This window comes from Carcharodon carcharias, chromosome 34 (genome assembly GCF_017639515.1).
Source record: "Carcharodon carcharias isolate sCarCar2 chromosome 34, sCarCar2.pri, whole genome shotgun sequence".
NCBI lineage: Eukaryota > Metazoa > Chordata > Chondrichthyes > Lamniformes > Lamnidae > Carcharodon > Carcharodon carcharias.
In genome coordinates this window covers 16,047,893-16,067,692 of record NC_054500.1, presented here as the reverse complement: position 1 = coordinate 16,067,692, position 19,800 = coordinate 16,047,893, and the positions used below count along the sequence as shown (strand labels likewise).

The window sequence follows — 19,800 nt, the reverse complement described above, 5'->3', positions numbered from 1 at the left end:
GGGCAGTAAATGCTGGCCTAGACAACAATGCCCACATCCTGTAAAATGAATTTAAAAAAAAGATGGGGTCGACTAGACCTGTGTTCACTGGAGCTTGGAAGAATCAGATGGCACCTCATTGAAAGGTATAAAATTCTGAAAATTCTGACAGGGCTGGACAGACTGGGGGCAGGGACGCTGTTTCCCCTGGCTGGGGGGTCTAGAACAAAGGGCCACAGTCTCAAGCAGGCCATTTAGGGCTGAGATGAGGGGAAGCCTTTTCACTCAGTGGGTGGTGAACCTGTGGAATTCTCTACCACAGGAGGCTGTGGAGGCCAAGTCACTGAATATAACTAGGAAGGAACTTGATAGATTTCTATACTCTAAAGGTGTCAAGAGGTATGGGGAGAGAGCGGGAGCTTGGTGTTGAGATGGAGGATCAGCCATGATTATATTGATTGGCAGAGCAGGCTTGAAGGACCGAATGACCTATTCCTGCTCCCATTTTCTATCCTTCTATTTTTTTATGTTTCTATGTTTTTCTCAGGCTCTCTTTTGGATCATTAAGCAAAGAAAATGTTGTGGCAAACGCAAAATCAAACAGTGATTTTTTTTGTCATGTGTTGCCTCCCACACCTGCAGCCACACAGTTGGGCAACTGCTGTTCTGGCTGAACTGACACAAACCTGTCTTTCACCGTGATTCACTGGTGCCGCGACTCTGAGATGAATAACTGTGTTCTTCACAGTGTTAAAAGGTGGCTCTTCACTCAATCGGCACGATCTCGTTGGCAGGAAGGAATGCTGCCCTACTCTGTTGAATGTGGTGATCTCAGCTCAAGCAACAACAACTGGCATTTATGTAGCAACTTTTAATGTGGTAAATCTCCACAGGAGCATTATCAGTAGAATCAGAGTGATCCAGCCCAGCAGGAGGCCATTCAGCCCATCATGCCTGTGTTGGCTCTTTGAAAAAGCTATCCAATGGGTCCCATTCTATTGCTTTTTGACACTAAGCCACATAAGGAGGTGTCGGACATGTATAGGTTTTCAGAAACTCTTAGAGGCCGAAAGTGGGGTGGAGAGACGGAGATGCTTAGAAAGAGAATTCCGGTGCTTGGGGCCCAGGCAACGGAAGGCACAGCTGCCAGTGGCGGGACAATGGAAACCAGGGATGTTCAAGCGGTCAGAATTGGAGGAGCGCAAAGATTGTGGATAATTGCAGGATTGGCGATTACAGAGGTAGGGAGGGATGAGGACATGGGGAGATACACATAGTGTTTCCGCGCTACGTCTGTACTTTAAGTGTTGTGAACATATCCTGTCTCGCTCTCCCTCTCGCTCTCTCTCCCCACCAAATTATCCTCCCTCCCTTTTTGCGTCAGGAAGTGGTGGCCGCATTCAGGGGGAGGTCCCTCCAAATTCTTTAACCCAGACCCTGCACCCCCAAATCCTTGAACCCAGACCCTTTACTCCAGTCACTGGCCTCTAAAGCCCTGTCCACCAAGACCCTCTGTCAATGTATCTGTAATTACATTGTCAAGGTCCAATAACAATGATCTTGTTGATTGGCAACTACATTTTAAGACAATTGTACTGCTAAAACAGGTGATGGGTATTGGATCACCTATAAATGGGTACACTGCACCCCCTTTTCAGTTACCCAAAAATCTTTTACTTGAGTTTTGTTTGCGTTTCAGTCCCGAGCTCCTGATCTTCGGGCACCCGGTGTGGAGGGGGTCAGGGAGGGAGGAGGGAGGAGGACCTGCTCGTGAACATATTCCTGGGCCTGGCCAAGTTAGCCATCAACAGGTCCAGGCAGTGGGCGATCGAGGGGGTCGTCCCACCCGACTCTCTGCCCCTCTTCCGCGGCTACGGTCGCAGCTGAGTATCCCTGGAGAGGGAGCACGTTCTGTCCGCCGGCACGATGGAGGCCTCCCATGCCCAGTGGACGCTGCAGGGACTGGGGTACGTTATTGACCCCTTTAATCATGTTTTAATTTGAGTTTTGTAAGTTTCCTTGAAGATTTTGTCTTTCTTTTTGCAGTATCCCTTTAAGAGGCTGCCTTTTAATTTTTCCCTTGATTTTTTAAAATTTAGTTTATTTGGTTTCATCTAAAGAATATAAATGGGTACATGGTGCCCCTTTAAGGGGTTACCCACTTCTAGTAGTTTGCTTGACCTTTTGTTAATTTGTCCCCCTTTTTAATTTGCTGTTTCAAAGGAGTATCAACAGTGGCAGTGCCAAATGTAGCTCAGTTAATAATGCTGTCAGCTTAAGAGTTGGAAGGTGCTGGGTTCAAGTCCCTCACACCCCCCAAGACTTGAGTTCAAAGTTCAAGTTGAGAGTGTGCTGTTCTACTTTGTATCATTAACCCCCACATTGTAATTTGATTTGTTACATTTCCTTTAAGATTTTTGCTTTTTGTTAGTGCCCCTTTAAGGAACTGCTCCCCTAAGTTGTATAATTTGATTTGTTAATTTATCCCCTTTTTGTTCATTTAGTTATTCTCAAGTAAAGTATAAATGAGTGCAGCTGTAACACTCCAGGGTGGAAGGGGCTGAGAGAGTCCATCACTTTCTTAAGAATAAATTGGTTTGACGTAAGAGATTAGTTTTGGACTCATTCTTCCACAGTATGCACTTACTGGAATTAACACCCTCCTACCCCTGTTATGAGGGTTGAGTGAGTATTTTGGGATTTGCTGAGGATTATTGCAATGCAGTGAGTATTAATGGGAGGTCAGTGAGTATTTATGGGAGGTCAGTGAGTATTTATGGGAGGTCAGTGAGTATTTATGGGAGGTCAGTGTGTATTAATGGGGGGTTCAGTGAGTATTAATGGGAGGTAAGTGAGTATTAATGGGGGGTTCAGTGAGTATTTATGGGAGGTCAGTGTGTATTAATGGGGGGTTCAGTGAGTATTTATGGGAGGTCAGTGTGTATTAATGGGGGGTTCAGTGAGTATTTATGGGAGGTCAGTGTGTATTAATGGGGGGGTTCAGTGAGTATTTATGGGAGGTCAGTGTGTATTAATGGGGGGTTCAGTGAGTATTTATGAGAGGTCAGTGTGTATTAATGGGGGGTTCAGTGAGTATTTATGGGAGGTCAGTGTGTATTAATGGGGGTTCAGTGAGTATTTATGGGAGGTCAGTGTGTATTAATGGGGGGTTCAGTGAGTATTTATGGGAGGCCAGTGTGTATTAATGGGGGGTTCAGTGAGTATTTATGGGAGGTCAGTGTGTATTAATGGGGGGTTCAGTGAGTATTTATGGGAGGTCAGTGTGTATTAATGGGGGGTTCAGTGAGTATTTATGGGAGGTCAGTGTGTATTAATGGGGGGTTCAGTGAGTATTTATGGGAGGCCAGTGAGTATTAATGGGGTGTTCAGTGAGTATTTATGGGAGGTCAGTGTGTATTAATGGGGGGTTCAGTGAGTATTTATGGGAGGTCAGTGAGTATTAATGGGGGGTTCAGTGAGTATTTATGGGAGGCCAGTGTGTATTAATGGGGGGTTCAGTGAGTATTTATGGGAGGTCAGTGTGTATTAATGGGGGGTTCAGTGAGTATTTATGGGAGGCCAGTGTGTATTAATGGGGGGTTCAGTGAGTATTTATGGGAGGTCAGTGTGTATTAATGGGGGGTTCAGTGAGTATTTATGAGAGGCCAGTGTGTATTAATGGGGAGTTCAGTGAGTATTTATGGGAGGTCAGTGTGTATTAATGGGGGGTTCAGTGAGTATTTATGGGAGGCCAGTGTGTATTAATGGGGGGTTCAGTGAGTATTTATGGGAGGCCAGTGTGTATTAATGGGGGGTTCAGTGAGTATTTATGGGAGGCCAGTGAGTATTAATGGGGGGGTTCAGTGAGTATTTATGGGAGGCCAGTGAGTATTAATGGGGGGGTTCAGTGAGTATTTATGGGAAGTCAGTGTGTATTAATGGGGGGTTCAGTGAGTATTTATGGGAGGCCAGTGTGTATTAATGGGGGGTTCAGTGAGTATTTATGGGAGGCCAGTGAGTGTTAATGGGGGGGTTCAGTGAGTATTTATGGGAGGCCAGTGTGTATTAATGGGGGGTTCAGTGAGTATTTATGGGAGGCCAGTGAGTATTAATGGGGGGGTTCAGTGAGTATTTATGGGAGGCCAGTGTGTATTAATGGGGGGTTCAGTGAGTATTTATGGGAGGCCAGTGAGTATTAATGGGGGGGTTCAGTGAGTATTTATGGGAGGCCAGTGTGTATTAATGGGGGGTTCAGTGAGTATTTATGGGAGGTCAGTGAGTATTAATGGGGGGGTTCAGTGAGTATTTATGGGAGGTCAGTGTGTATTAATGGGGGGTTCAGTGAGTATTTATGGGAGGCCAGTGTGTATTAATGAGGGGTTCAGTGAGTATTTATGGGAGGTCAGTGTGTATTAATGGGGGGTTCAGTGAGTATTTATGGGAGGTCAGTGTGTATTAATGGGGGGTTCAGTGAGTATTTATGGGAGGCCAGTGTGTATTAATGGGGGGTTCAGTGAGTATTTATGGGAGGTCAGTGTGTATTAATGGGGGGTTCAGTGAGTATTTATGGGAGGCCAGTGTGTATTAATGGGGGGTTCAGTGAGTATTTATGGGAGGCCAGTGAGTATTAATGGGGGGTTCAGTGAGTATTTATGGGAGGCCAGTGAGTATTAATGGGGGGTTCAGTGAGTATTAATGGGGGGTTCAGTGAGTATTAATGGGGGGTTCAGTGAGTATTTATGGGAGGTCAGTGTGTATTAATGGGGGGTTCAGTGAGTATTTATGGGAGGTCAGTGTGTATTAATGGGGGGTTCAGTGAGTATTTATGGGAGGCCAGTAAGTATTAATGGGGTGTTCAGTGAGTATTTATGGGAGGTCAGTGTGTATTAATGGGGGGTTCAGTGAGTATTTATGGGAGGCCAGTGTGTATTAATGGGGGGTTCAGTGAGTATTTATGGGAGGTCAGTGTGTATTAATGGGGGGTTCAGTGAGTATTTATGGGAGGTCAGTGTGTATTAATGGGGGGGTTCAGTGAGTATTTATGGGAGGTCAGTGTGTATTAATGGGGGGTTCAGTGAGTATTTATGGGAGGTCAGTGTGTATTAATGGGGGGTTCAGTGAGTATTTATGGGAGGTCAGTGTGTATTAATGGGGGGTTCAGTGAGTATTTATGGGAGGCCAGTGTGTATTAATGGGGGGTTCAGTGAGTATTTATGGGAGGTCAGTGTGTATTAATGGGGGGTTCAGTGAGTATTTATGGGAGGCCAGTGTGTATTAATGGGGGGTTCAGTGAGTATTTATGGGAGGCCAGTGTGTATTAATGGGGGGTTCAGTGAGTATTTATGGGAGGCCAGTAAGTATTAATGGGGGGGTTCAGTGAGTATTTATGGGAGGCCAGTGAGTATTAATGGGGGGGTTCAGTGAGTATTTATGGGAAGTCAGTATGTATTAATGGGGGGTTCAGTGAGTATTTATGGGAGGCCAGTGTGTATTAATGGGGGGTTCAGTGAGTATTTATGGGAGGCCAGTGAGTGTTAATGGGGGGGTTCAGTGAGTATTTATGGGAGGCCAGTGTGTATTAATGGGGGGTTCAGTGAGTATTTATGGGAGGCCAGTGAGTATTAATGGGGGGTTTCAGTGAGTATTTATGGGAGGCCAGTGTGTATTAATGAGGGGTTCAGTGAGTATTTATGGGAGGCCAGTGAGTATTAATGGGGGGGTTCAGTGAGTATTTATGGGAGGCCAGTGTGTATTAATGGGGGGTTCAGTGAGTATTTATGGGAGGTCAGTGTGTATTAATGGGGGGTTCAGTGAGTATTTATGGGAGGTCAGTGAGTATTAATGGGGGGGTTCAGTGAGTATTTATGGGAGGTCAGTGTGTATTAATGGGGGGTTCAGTGAGTATTTATGGGAGGCCAGTGTGTATTAATGAGGGGTTCAGTGAGTATTTATGGGAGGTCAGTGTGTATTAATGGGGGGTTCAGTGAGTATTTATGGGAGGTCAGTGTGTATTAATGGGGAGTTCAGTGAGTATTTATGGGAGGCCAGTGTGTATTAATGGGGGGTTCAGTGAGTATTTATGGGAGGTCAGTGTGTATTAATGGGGGGTTCAGTGAGTATTTATGGGAGGCCAGTGTGTATTAATGGGGGGTTCAGTGAGTATTTATGGGAGGCCAGTGAGTATTAATGGGGGGTTCAGTGAGTATTTATGGGAAGTCAGTGAGTATTAATGGGGGGGTTCAGTGAGTATTAATGGGGGGTTCAGTGAGTATTTATGGGAGGCCAGTGAGTATTAATGGGAGGTTCAGTGAGTATTAATGGGGGTGTTCAGTGAGTATTTATGGGAGGTCAGTGAGTATTAATGGGGGTTCAGTGATATGCATGTTTGCACTGCTGACATCAGTCAGTCATGTGTTAGACTCTCTTGAGAGTTTGGAACATCATGCCCAGGAGAAACTTGACTCCTCTGCAACCTGTTTAGATGCAGTACTAATATCAAGTGTTAAGCAGACATTAGAGTGTCTACTAACCAAGAACCATGCCAAGAGTCTAGGATAGAAGAACCATCCCAGAGGATGGTGGCAGTGGTGGAGATATCGATGTAAAATACACATTGGTATAATTGAAGGAACCACAGGCTGAAGAAAACTTCAACAGTAGCTTGGTTTTTTTTCCAAAAAATTGATGGCACACTGGGCGCTGGTAATGATGACTATCCCTGGTGAACAGTCCTGCCCCTACTCTTCCCCTTTTTGTTCCCCCTCCCCCTCTGCCATTTGACCGCTTTGAGAGTCTGCAGGAAGGCCAGCAGTGGAAGTTATGGAAACACCATTTTCTCTGGTATTGAGCAGCATCAGGCTGCCTTTAGCAACAGCTTCAAGTTAGTTTCTTTATTTATGTGGTAGGTCCTGTAGCAGATGTTCTCCCAAGGCAGAGTGTGGAGAAGTCCACCATGGACTTTGAGACCATTCTTAAAGCCTCTGACACTTATTTTAATCCAAAGCAAAACTTAGCAGTTGAGCAAACATGTCTTAGCCAGTGGCTGCAACAACTTGGAGAATTGATAGAATTATTTCTAACTGACCTATATCAGCTCGTGGATATGGGGTGCTGAAGGATGAGCTAATCCAATGATCATGTAGTTGTGCTTTTTGGGATGAAAAGCCCCTGGACTTTCTGCAGACAGAAGATGATCTTACTTTAGATCAAGTGGTCCAGTATGTGAGGCAGGCTGAGTTCGGAGTACTTAACTGGGCTATAATGTGGCATGACGCAGGCTTCACATGACTCCGAAGCCCACGGACAGCAGCCCTGCCCACAAATCCTGCTAAACAGGTGAAAAGATGGGAAACTCCATGCTGGCACAAAAAACCCAACATAGATGCCAGGACTGTCCAGCAGGGGGCACAACATGCTTCCAGTGAGGCTAGACTGGACACTTCAAACATTTCTGCAAATCCAACTATTTTAATCGCGTTAAAGACAAATTATTAATGAAATGCATTCCATCCAAGAAATGGGAGTTAGGGGGGAGATGAAATTCGAGTTCCAAGGTAGTTTTAGTCCCGACTATTGGTCAGTTACAGAGCAAGGTCAAGGCTTCAATACCATCTTTAAAACTGATGCTGGAGCTGCTGTTAACACATTGACTGAAGAAGATTATCAGCTAATGACCCTTCATCCATCAGACGTCAAGTTACAAGGTCCAGGCAGTATAGACCTTCCAATTAAAGGCAGGATTATTGCTTCTCTCAGCTCCAAGGGGTGACAGATTAGGAAGAACGTAGAGAATCAACAATCGATGCACATCCTTATTGAGTGGTGAAGTTAGCATACTTCTAGGAATCCTAGAAAAACCAGATGATGCTCATCATTTGAACAACTCCATGTCTTTCAGGCAAGAGAGCCAGTGGAACTTCAGCCTTCTGAAGGCTGAAGTAAGTTTTATTTTAATCAGCAGCAAGTTCCTTTCTTTCAGAGACACCATCCACCAGATCCCAGTTCTTTACGAGGTAAGGCTGGAGGTGGCAGATACAGGAGGTACTGCAGCATGAAGACCTGCTGGACCTGAATTGGCTCTTCTTGGAAGGAAGTGATGAGGAAGAATCCCTCGCTGCACCGAGTGACCTCTTGGAGCTTGAGGGCCTAGAGGATGACGTCTTTCCAGTTGATAGATGCACCATGTGAAGCCTGCAACCTATTTTCAGGTAGTACTAAGAAACCAGCGTTGAGCAGGTACCAGAGAACATTTTGAAATTTTCAAAAAATGGATTTTTGCACAAAACTACACAATTTTAACTTATTCACTTACATGGGCTCATTCGCACTTTTTTACTACTCCCAGATTTTTATTCCATATTAAAATTGATTTCAAACTTTCAGTTTGCCGGGGTGGAATTTGAACCCTGGTGATCTGGATTACTGCTCCGAGAGCATAAGCTGTAAACAGCCATAGCCACACTATGTGGAACAGCATCACCATCTGCTGGTTAACTGTAGAATTGCAATACCACAGCAGTGATATCCAAAGCAGTCGAAAACATGTACTCCACTCAGCCTGCCCAAAGGGAAAATTGCCTTCACTCTTAGCCAGTAGCATTAAGGGAGCAGATATTTGTTTTGCTTTTTTCTTTTGGGACGAGAGGAACCCAAGAGGGCAGACCAGGCCTCAGTTGATGTCCCATCCACGAGACAGCACCTCTGACAGTGCTGCGCACCCTCAGTGTCACACTGGGAGAGTCAGCCTAGCTATTGTGCTCAACCTCTGAATGGGTCTTGACTCCCCAACCTCCCAATTCGAGTCGATGATGCGACCACAGCTAAAGGTTTTGTCAGAGCTGGATTTCAATGAGAGTCTTAACCTGGGTGGCAACGAGAGAGCTGGAGAGATGTTTTGAGAGATTTCCTGAGTGCGGGGCCTCAGTAACTAAAGGTGTACCCATCAAGACTGAGGAGGGGTAGAACAGCTCTCCTCGTTTGACCACAATTGTTTTTTTGAAAGGATATGCTTGCCAATTCAGTGAATGTTTAACTGTTTACGATTGTGACTATAAAAGAAGCAGACAGGTTTCCTTGTAAGTTTTTTGGAAGGACCAGAGTAGTATTTATTGTACTTAACACCCAGTCAAATTGTAAAAATGTTCAACTTTCACACACTCATGCACTGAAGGTTCACTCTCTCACAAGCACACATGTTACTGAGTGGGAGAATAGATGAGGTGCAAGAGTCCAATAAAAATTAAAGGTATATGGGTCTTATGGACTCATGACTTGGATCGTTTCAGGCTGAATTCAATGGTCCCTCTGGACTCACTGTCAAGACCATTTAAAATAATTAACGGACCATTTATTTGAGTTTTTTTTTCTGGAGCCAGCAGCTGCTGGGTGCTTTTTAAAGCACTGCCTGTGGTGTGTGGATGGTTGAACAACAGACAGGGCTCAAGCTTGCAGGCTTGATAGAGAAAGAGTGGCCCACTCAGGTCCAGCTTTCTCAGCATCACTTCACTTTTGTGGCTTGGAAAAAAGCAGTTTCTTAAACGTACACGAGGGGATTCCCTCTCTCCAACTGACAAGTTACCCAAACATGGTCATGGCTAGTGGATTCCAGGTCCATGGCTTATGTGATTAGATTATGGCTGGATGAATTCCTTTCTCAGCCAGAGTTCACTGCCAGAGATGATTATGTCTAATGGCTTGTTCCACACACAGGTCATTGTCAGGATGTTCTGTGAATGGGGCAGGAGATGGTCCATTCACACTCCTCCAAGGTGACTATCTCTGTTTTAAGTCACTGGAACGTTGTTTCAGGGTGGAATCATCCCAGATTTGTACAAAGTGCGGTAGCGGGCAGGAAAAACTTGTTTTACCCTCTTGCCGCAACCCAATGGTGGGTTCTCACGCTGTATCACCCCATTCCTGCCTCATTAATTATGTAGCCACAAGAAACATGACAATGGCCTCTGATTTGCCCACAACACTGTTAACACACCACATCACATAATATATGTTAAACTGCAGCCATGAGCACATTTTTCAATGCTTGCTCCAATGATAACATGGCCCTAAAAGCCAAGCGTGCAGCCCCCTGATTCAGTAATGCATCCCTGGGACAGCACCTGGATGTGTGGAGGCCTGCCACAGGAGTCTCATCACTCCGTCTTGGGAGATGGTTGTCGGTGCCAATATTGCACACGATGTTGGCCATCCAGTGCAAAAATCGGATAAATCTCGTCCATGCCATCAGGGTAAGGCAACCATCTTCTCTCTAAACCCGCACACTCAAGCCTATCACACATTCACTGGAGTCTCACTGTCAGCTCCAGGGACACCATCGCTCCACACAGATACATCTGGCCTCACCTCCTCTGGAGACTGTCTCCTCAGCCCTCACCATCTTGAGGCCACTTGCACAGATCAGCGTGTGCTTCCACCACCCCCCCCCCCCACCCCACCTTCCCCAGTTCAGCCCTCATTGCGCAGCCTCTTTCTTTGCCTGAGGCCATTTCTCCCCCCTTCCCCAAACAAGCCCTAGCCCTGTGGCCATTGAAAGGTGACCTAATGGCTGAGACCTGCCTGTGAGGCCCACAAACATGGTGTGGTGAAGCCTGGCGCTGATGACCGGGGGTTGCTATCAGAAACAAGGTAGGCAAACGAACCTTGACTTCCCAAATGGAAGTGCTGCCCACCAGGGGCACACTGCTTGAGTTTCACAACTGTACTTTGGTGTGCCCAGATGATCCAGCGTGGGGGAGTTGATTCCAGCGAGCAGGGCTAAGATGCACAAGTATTGAAATTAGGCTCCTGCTGTGCAGCAAAGGGAAAGTGGCCCATCATTGATGGACGGAGCAGATGATCGCAAACTGGTTTCAGGACGGCGTGAATCTTTTTTGGCCGTCTTGCCATTTTGTTTCCACCCCCAGCCCACCCTCCATGATGCCTGACGCCAACAGGGCCGGAAAATTCAGGCCTCCGCCTCCTACAATGGAATCAGTGGGTTCTTGGCTCAATAATTAAGCCATTTTTCAATGTTAAGCGTGGCCTTTGCAATAGTGATGAAGGTGGGCAGGTTACACAAAGAACTTGAGTCAGAGGAATGGCCAATTCCAGATAGCTGGGGATGATGGAGGCAGTGGTGAGATAATGCGGCAGGCATCATTCCCAGGCCATCCATTAGATGGATGGTAAGCTGCAAAGGATAATAATTTGCTGTGTATCTCATTAATTTTATTATCCAGAAAGATCTGCAGTCCTGTCACATCCAGTCGGGAATGGTGGTGGACAGTTAAACAACTCACTGGAGGAGGATGCTCCACAAATACCCCCATCCTCAATGATGGGGGAGCGCAGCACATCAGTGCAAGAGATTAGGCTGAAGCACTTGCTACAATCTTCAGCCAGAAGGGCCGAGTGGATGATCCATCTCAGCCTCTTCTGGAGGTCCCCAGCGTCACAGATGCCAGTCTTCAGCCAATTTGATTCACTCCACGTGATATCAACAGCTGAAGGTACTGGGATATTTCAAAGGCTATGTGCCCTGCTATTATTCTGGCAAAAGTACTGAAGGCTTGTGCTCCAGAACTTGCTGCCCCCCTTGCCAAGCTATTCTAGTACAGCTACAACACTGGCATTTGCCAGGCTATATGGAAAATTGACCAGGTGTGACCTGTACACAAAGCAGGACAAATCCAACCTGGTCAATTACTATGATAAAAACAAAAAACTGCGGATGCTGGAAATCCAAAACAAAAACAGAATTATCTGGAAAAACTCAGCAGGTCTGGCAGCATCGGCGGAGAAGAAAAGATTTGATGTTTCGAGTCCTCATGACCCTTCAACAAAACTAATCTTCAGCTGGAAGATCAGTTCTGTTGAAGGGTCATGAGGACTCGAAACGTCAACTCTTTTCTTCTCCGCCGATGCTGCCAGACCTGCTGAGTTTTTCCAGGTAATTCTGGTCAATTACTGCCTCATCAGTCTACTCTCCATCAGTAAAGTAATGGAAGGGGTCATCAACAGTACTATCAAGTGGCACTTGCTTAGCAATAACCTGCTCAGTTTGGGTTCTGCCAGGACTACTCGTCTTCTGACCTCATTACAGCCTTGGTTCAAACATGGACAAAAGAGCTGAACTCCCGAGGTGAGGTGAGAGTGACTGCCCTTGACATCAAGGCCACATTTGACCGAGTGCGGCATCAAGGAGCCCTAGCAAAACTGGAGTCAATGGGAATCAAGAGGAAAACTCTCCACTGGTTTGAGTCATACCCAGCATAAAGGAAGATGATTGTGGTTGTGGAGGTCAATCATCTCAATCCTAGGACATCACTGCAGGAGTTCCTTAGGGTAGTGTCCTTGCCCCAGCCATCCTTAGCTGCTTCATCAATGATCTTCCTTCCACCATAAGGTCAGAAGTGGGGATGATCGCTGCTGATTGTACAATGTTCAGCACCATTCACAACTCCTCAGACACTGAAGCAGTCCATGTCCAAATGCAGCAAGACCTGGATAAAATCCAGGCTTGGGCTGACAAGTGGCAAGTAACATTCACACCACACAATTGCCAGGCAATGACCATCTCCATCTCCAACAAGGGAGAAACTAAGCATTGCCCCTTGATGTTCAATGGCATTACCATCACTGAATTCCTGACTATTGACCATTGACCAGAAACTGAACTAGACTAGCCTTATAAATACTATGTCTACAAGAGCAGGTGGGAGGATGGGAATCCTGTGGCAAGTAACTTCCCAAAGGCCTTCCCAAAGCCTGTCCACCATCTACAAGGCACAAGTCAGGAGGGTGATGGAATACTCCCCGATTGCCTGGTCCAACAACTCCCTGCTCCAACAATACAAGAAGCCCAACACCATCCAGGACAAAGCAGCCCACTTGATTGGCACCACACTCACTCCACCACTACCGCACAGTAGCAGTAGTGTACCGTCTACAAGATGTACTGCAGGAATTCACCAAGGCTCCTTAGGCAGCACCTTCCAAACCCACGACCAGCAGCAGACAAATGGGAACATCATTATCTGGAAGTTCCCATCCAAGTCACTCACCATCCTGACTTGGAAATATATCACTGTTCCTTCAATGTTACTGGGTCAAAATCCTGGAACTCCCTCCCTAACAGCACTGTAGGTGTACCTACACCACATGGACTGCAGCAGTTCAAAAAGGCAGCTCACCACCACCTTCTCCAAGGCAATTGGGGATTGGCAGTAAACTCTGACCCAGCCAGTGAATCCCACATCCTGCAAATGGATTTTTAAAAAAAAGCCAATTGATGAAGGATGGAACCAGACCCAATAATTACATGTTTTTATAAGCTTTTATTTCGATTTGTACATTACAAACATACAGCTGCTCACCTAACAATTATCATTTCAGTCTGTATGTGTTTGCAGGGGCACAAGTGAAACCCCACTTAATGCCCAATTAAATTAATATACAAATGAACCAGTTCATTGATGACAAAAACAGAATTACCCGGAAAAACTCAGCAGGCCTGGCAGCATCGGCGGAGAAGAAAAGAGTTGACGTTTCGATTCCTCATGACCCTTTGACAGAACTGTCGAAGGGTCATGAGGACTCGAAACGTCAACTCTTTTCTTCTCCGCCGATGCTGCCAGGCCTGCTGAGTTTTTCCGGGTAATTCTGTTTTTGTTTTGGATTTCCAGCATCCGCAGTTTTTTTTGTTTTTATCTCAGTTCATTGATGAACTTGTTTCCCATCTACCATCCTTACTTTGTCTGCCCTATACGTGACTCCAGCCCCATAGCAATGTGGTTCACTCTTAACTGCCCCCTTAAATGGCTGAGCAATCCACTCAGCTCAAGGGCAATTAGGGATGAGCAACAAATGCTGGCCTTGCCTGCAACGCCCACATCTCACGGAAGAATAAAAAACACTCCTTATTTGGGCATCACTATCCTGATGATGCCACAATTGGATTTTCCCAGTTTAAAGCTATGCCTTGCCTACAGACATACTCTTCTACTGCTAGACGGGATATCCCAACCTCCACGCCTGTCACCCCGAGCATCACCGACAATCACTGGAGGGGAGCTCACCCCCCTCCATAGGGGCATCAGCAGGGGAGGTCCGTGAGTTGGTATCAAATTCTGGAATTATTGATTCTATTTTTTTGGGAAAAAATTCTTTCCATTCATGCAATTTATAAAAGTATAAATACAGTTCAGCTTCTTTCAATGCAGTCTGTGGCACTGTGAGGTGCATCACCACACTTACATTTGCAGGCTATAGCTACAAAATTCCCTGGTGCATACAACCCTGAGGGGTTTTACAGTTTCCAGCCCCTTGATATACTATGACTACGGCCTTTGATAGTGGCCTTTCCTAGCAAGCCTTTGTGGAGGCTGCCAGAAAGTTGACATGCAGGTGCATCAAGCAATTAGTAAGGCAAATGGCACATTGGGCTTTTGTGCAAGGGCATTGGAGTAGAAGAATAAAATAAGTTTTGCTACAGGATTTTGGTGAGACTGCATCTGGAGTATTGTGCGCGGTTTTGGTCTCCACATTTAAGAAAGGATATGCATGCATTGGTGGCAGTCCAGTGAGGGTTCACTGCCTTGGACCCTGGGATGAGGGGGTTGTCTTCTGGGATACTGGGTTGAGGAGGAGAGCTGCGAGACTGAACAAGTCAATAATAAACTCTCTCAAAAAAGAAAAACTGTGACTTGTTTTCGGCTTCGCCAACTGGGTTGGATCCCGGTAACATGCAGCATTTGGGTCATCCACAGATGCTTGCGTTGGAAGGCCAGCAAGTTTCAGGAAGACCAGAGTTATGGCTGTGGAGTGATACGACCTTTCAGCCCATTTTATCTATGCTGGCTCTTTTAACGGAGCAATCCAATCAATCCCGATCCCATTTTCTTCCAGCGCTGTTTTCACAAATTCATAAGACATAAGAGCAGAAGCAGGCAATTTGACCCATCGAGCCTGCTCTGCCATTCAAAACTCTTCCACTGAGTTGATGGTCCTCCAGCAGGAGTTGATTTTTTTTCTATGTACAATTTAATGCTTCAGTGTGCTTTATAATGTTTCATTGTTTTATTTCACTTTATTATGCTTCATTAGAGTTGATAAAGCGAAATAATGTTTTAGTTTGCTTTATCAAGCTCTTATCATGCGGCTTGGGGGGTTTTGCTAGGTGCTTTATAAATGCAAATAGTTGTTATTGTGTCACTATTTTGGGAAGCAAGGGTGAGGAGACTACAACTCCCAGAAGCGGGCGAGGCGGAGGAGGAGCGAGCTTCCGGCGTGGTGGCGTCACCTGGATGTGGGCGGTGCGTGATGATGTCCCTTCCGGCTCCTGGGAGAAAGGGGTTGGGGTTGGGGGGGTGGGGGGGGTGGTAGGCGTCATGACGATCCATCCGGCGTCGCGCCCCCTCTCCCCGGCCGCCGCGGCGGGGGGGCGCAGGCGCAGTGGGGCTGAGGCCTAGTTTTTTTCCCCCTAGCTCCGACCCGCCTGCCATTGTCCTGATGGGCTCGGCCCCTCCGCCTGCGGCCTCGGCCGCTGCCGCCTCCTCCCGCCGACACTCGTGTTACCTGTGCGACCTGCCGCGGATGCCGTGGGCCATGATCTGGGATTTCTCGCAGGCCGTGTGCCGGGGCTGCGTCAACTACGAGGGCGCCGACCGTATCGAGTTGGTCATCGAGCAGACGCGGCACCTGAAGCGGGCGCACGGCCTCCCTCCGCCGGGCCCCGCTCCAGCCCAGGCCCAGGCCCGGCCCCGCACCCCCCTCCCACCGCATCACCGCCTCCTCCTGGGGGAATACCCGGGCCCCGAGCCGCCGCCGCCGCCTCCTCCGCCTCCTCCTCCCCCGGCCGCCGCCGCCGCCGCCGCCGCCTCCGCCTCCCGGCGCCCGCCGCTCGGCCTCAGCTCCCGCTCGGGCCCGGGGCCTAGCCTGGGCCTGGGCCTGGGCTTGGAGTTGGGCGGCCGGCGGCCCGAGCTGGAGCGGGCGCTGCGGGAGAAGGGGCCGGCGGTGGTGGCGGGGGCGGCGGGGGGCGGGCCCGAGGTCGCGCTCTCCGAGCTGAGCCGGGCCCTCCGGCACCGGGCCGAGGAGTGGGCGGGCCGGCCGGCCGCCGTCAGGGACTCGCTGCTCGGCCTGTCCGACTGCGCCCCTTTCCCGCTCCGCTTGCGGGCCGAGCCCTCGCTCCTGGGCCGGGTGCTGGCTTTCGACGCGGCGGAGAGGGCGCCGGACCGGGCGCTGGAGCTCCGGCTCTTCATCGAGTACCCGAGCGGCTCCGGGGCCGTGCACTCCGGGGTGGCCGAGGCCTGTCGCCACATGCTGGCCGACAGCGCCAAGGAGGCCGGGGGAGCAGGCGGAGGGGGCAGCCCGGGCCTCGAGTGCCTGGAGTACGAGAGGCGACCCGGGGCCGGGGACTGGAGGCCGCTGGCCCAGCTCCTGACCGAAGCCGCCCGCCTCTTCAAGGAGGCCGTGCCCGCCGAGCTGCTCCCCGAGCCCCACGCCGAGCCCGGGGGCAGCTCCGGGCCCCGGGCACCCCCTTCCCGCCCGGCCACTCGCCGCCGTAAAGCCTCCCCGGACCGGGAGCCCGAGGCGGGCAAGGCGGTGCCAGGCGACGGGCAACCCTGGGCCGCCCCCCTCTCCTCCACCTCGTCCTCCTCCTCCTCCTCCTCCTCGGTGCCCCCCTCCGCCCACCTGCTGCCCGACGGCCCGACCCAGATAGGGCACTCGCCCGCTCCCGACTCCCTGGGGCCCAAGGAGCTCGGCCAGGCCGTGCACTCCACCACGGCGCCCGGCCAGAGTGGCCAGCGGCGCCTGGCCTCCCGCAACGGTGACCCCGGCGGCCCCTCGGCCGAGGCCGGCCCGGGCTCCGAGCCCCCCGGTGCCCCCGACTCCTCCAACAGCCCGCTCTGCTGCACCATCTGCCACCAGCGGCTGGAGGACACCCACTTTGTCCAGTGCCCCTCGGTGCCTGGGCACAAGTTCTGCTTCCCCTGCTCGAGGGAGAGCATCAAGTCGCAGGGGGCCAGCGGCGAGGTGTACTGCCCCAGCGGCGAGAAGTGCCCCCTCATCGGCTCCAACGTGCCCTGGGCTTTCATGCAAGGGGAAATCGCCACCATCCTGGCGGGCGACATCAAGGTGAAGAAGGAGAGGGACCCCTGAGCTGCAGCGCCGTTGGGTTGGTGTGTCGAAAAATCAGAAGCCGTCTGCACAACACCCCCCCTCTCCTCACCCCCCCCAACCCCACCTCTCCTCACCACCGCCACCCCATCCACAGATGGGCTGAGATGTTTCTGCCAACCGAAAGAAATAAAAGACGTTGGGATTAATTCGCCTGCTTGGAAGATTCCCAGGACAGATTTACTGTAGTGGGGCATTTGCCGCAATCCCCACCTCATGGCCCATCTTGGCACTAGACGCTGGGCCATCAGTGGAGAACGGGCACTGACTGCCGTCTTGAGGCAAGAGTTTTTCACTTTGTTTGAGATTTCGACATGTTCAAACTTGAATCATTTTCATGCCGACGTCGTGGATCTCGAGGTGCTACAAGGGGACTGGACACCCAGTTATTGACACTGGTTTTGGACTATGTCTTCACATTCAACAGACTCTGGACAACCACTTTTTGTATATGTGCGTTTGTGTATGTGTGTTTATATGTTGTGCTGTTTCTCGCCCCACCCACCCCCATTCCAGGTGGAAAGTGCAACAAGAGGCATCCATGATGTTTTAACATGGCTTTTGCTTGCCATTTCCCCCCCCCCCGCCCTTTCGTGTGTTTGTCCACTGCCCGCTCACTGTGCCATAGAGGGTAGTGAAGATTTGAGTACTGCTCCTTCCAAAATCGAGGAGGTGGGGTGGTGGGTGGGAGCTGAGTGTTTGTTACGGGAGCTGGTTTGCCAGTGTCATTCAGATTCATACTGCGCAGTACAACTCTGGAGCAGTCACCGGGTTTGACCTTTTTAAGAAAAAAAAATCAATGGACCCATTGCAGATTAAACTGCCAGAGCTGGAAACACATTGCAAGTTTGTGTGTGGTTGTATGCAGGGGGTGCGGGGGGCTGGTGCGGAGGTGTTCCTCGCTCTCTCACCAAGACCTCTACCACATAATGCTAGCTTCTGTCCGATGGCTCAGATGGTTAAAGCACAGAGTAGCCGGGCATGTCTAGGATGCACCTTCTGGTCTGCGCCCAATTATCTGGTAACAATCTAGGGCAGTGAGTTGGGAGAGGGATTTCTCAATTGACCTCAGCACTCTATCCACTCAGCCCCTTAGATTAAGAAGGACGGCTCCGTTCTGGTCGCTGGGTGGTGACTGCTGCTGAGGACGTATGCGTGGGTGTTGAACAAGAGCGTGATGCGACCTGGCAGCGATGCTTCCCTTAGTCGAATGGCCTCTGTGAATTCCCGCCGTGTGAAAGACAGCCACGTGGACAAGGTGGTGGAGCAGGATGCCTCGTCTTCCACCTGTCAGCGTCCCTAGTAAGATCAACAGCCATGTGATGGGAAGAGGGAAGGTGGATAGGAACTAGGTGGACTCTCAGCCAGTGGTATTCTTTGGGCTGCGGCTTGAGCTCGGGTGGCTGTGAAGAGTGTAACTTGCCTTCAGGAAAAGGATAGACTTCAGTGTCACCATCATGGACAAAACGGTGTGTTCATACCTCCATGACTGCTTTCCTGTCTGTTTAAAAAAAATAACTGCGTCATATGTGAGGGTGAAAGAAAAGTTTCACCATTATCTGGCCAGCCAAATATGGAGGAGACTGAACCTGAGCTGCATTTTGCGACTGGCCGTTACTGAACCCCGCAGTTGACCACTCGTGACAGTGGTCCGGGTCTTTGTGATTGGGACTACAGTTGCTCAGGATGTGCATATCGAGCTTTGCCTTCTGTGCTGGAGCGGACTTCTGACCTCCACCACCCCCCCCTCCACCCCCCAGCCCCGCTGCCTCAGTGACCAGTCGGGTACATCTTTGGAAGGCAGAGTCTGTGAAGCTGAGCCTTGGCAAGACTTGTGAGTGGGGTGGGTTTTGATCAGATGTTGTAATGATAATGATGAGTGATGTCAGCCATTTTGTTTGCTCATCTTGTGTGTGTTTAAAATGCTACTGTTTTTTTTTAAATGATAAAACTACTGCACCCTTGCAAAGTAACAGTGAGCGTCTGGGGAGGTTTTCATTGTGTGATCTGATTTACCAGTGTGTGTTGTGTCTCTCGATTCCTGTGACTGTACTGCCTGTTTCTTCCTCCCTGTATTGTAATAATCTGTAATTACCTTAGCTTGTGATAATCATGGTTTAACAGAAGAATGTTTTTTTTTTATATTTAAATTCAAAATCCCTACAAAATAAAGCCCTTTTCACTGGGATTGGATTGTTCTATGACAGAACTAGCTCAGAACTTGCAATGATAAAGCATGGCATCAGAATGAGATGTGGAAACAAGTTAATTTATGTACTGTGGGGGATATCTCAATTTTGCTGCAGTGCTTGTGGTAGAACCTTGATCATTGTGAGCAGCTTTCTTGAAAGTCTGTACAATGAAGGTGCTTCCATAATAGACAGAAGACGCTAGAAATACTCAGCAGGTCAGGTGACATTTGTGGAGAGAGACAGAGTTGATGTTTCGGGTCAATGATGACTCTTTGTCAGGAGTCCCAGACTACTGCCCCAGTGACAAGGAATGTAGTTGACACCAAATTTAGGAAAGCTGCTGTATTGACCCATATGTGACTTTAGTCCCACACAATCATGTATCAAGTCTACAGCAAAGAAACAGGCTATTGGCCAGCAGTTGTGTTTACTCAAGAGGACTTGGAGCCTGTGGTGT

The 19,800-nt window shown here is 49.0% G+C and overlaps 1 protein-coding gene across 1 annotated transcript; it reads left to right on the top strand.

The window, feature by feature from the left end:
* The first annotated feature begins 15,362 nt into the window (after positions 1-15,362).
* On the top strand, positions 15,363-19,328 carry LOC121272557 (interferon regulatory factor 2-binding protein 1-like). The gene is made up of 2 exons (XM_041179206.1): positions 15,363-15,828; positions 15,874-19,328. The coding sequence occupies exons 1-2, from the start codon at positions 15,484-15,486 to the stop codon at positions 17,131-17,133; spliced, it is 1,605 nt and encodes a 534-aa protein (XP_041035140.1). The 5' UTR covers positions 15,363-15,483; the 3' UTR covers positions 17,134-19,328.
* The last annotated feature ends 472 nt before the right edge of the window (positions 19,329-19,800 follow it).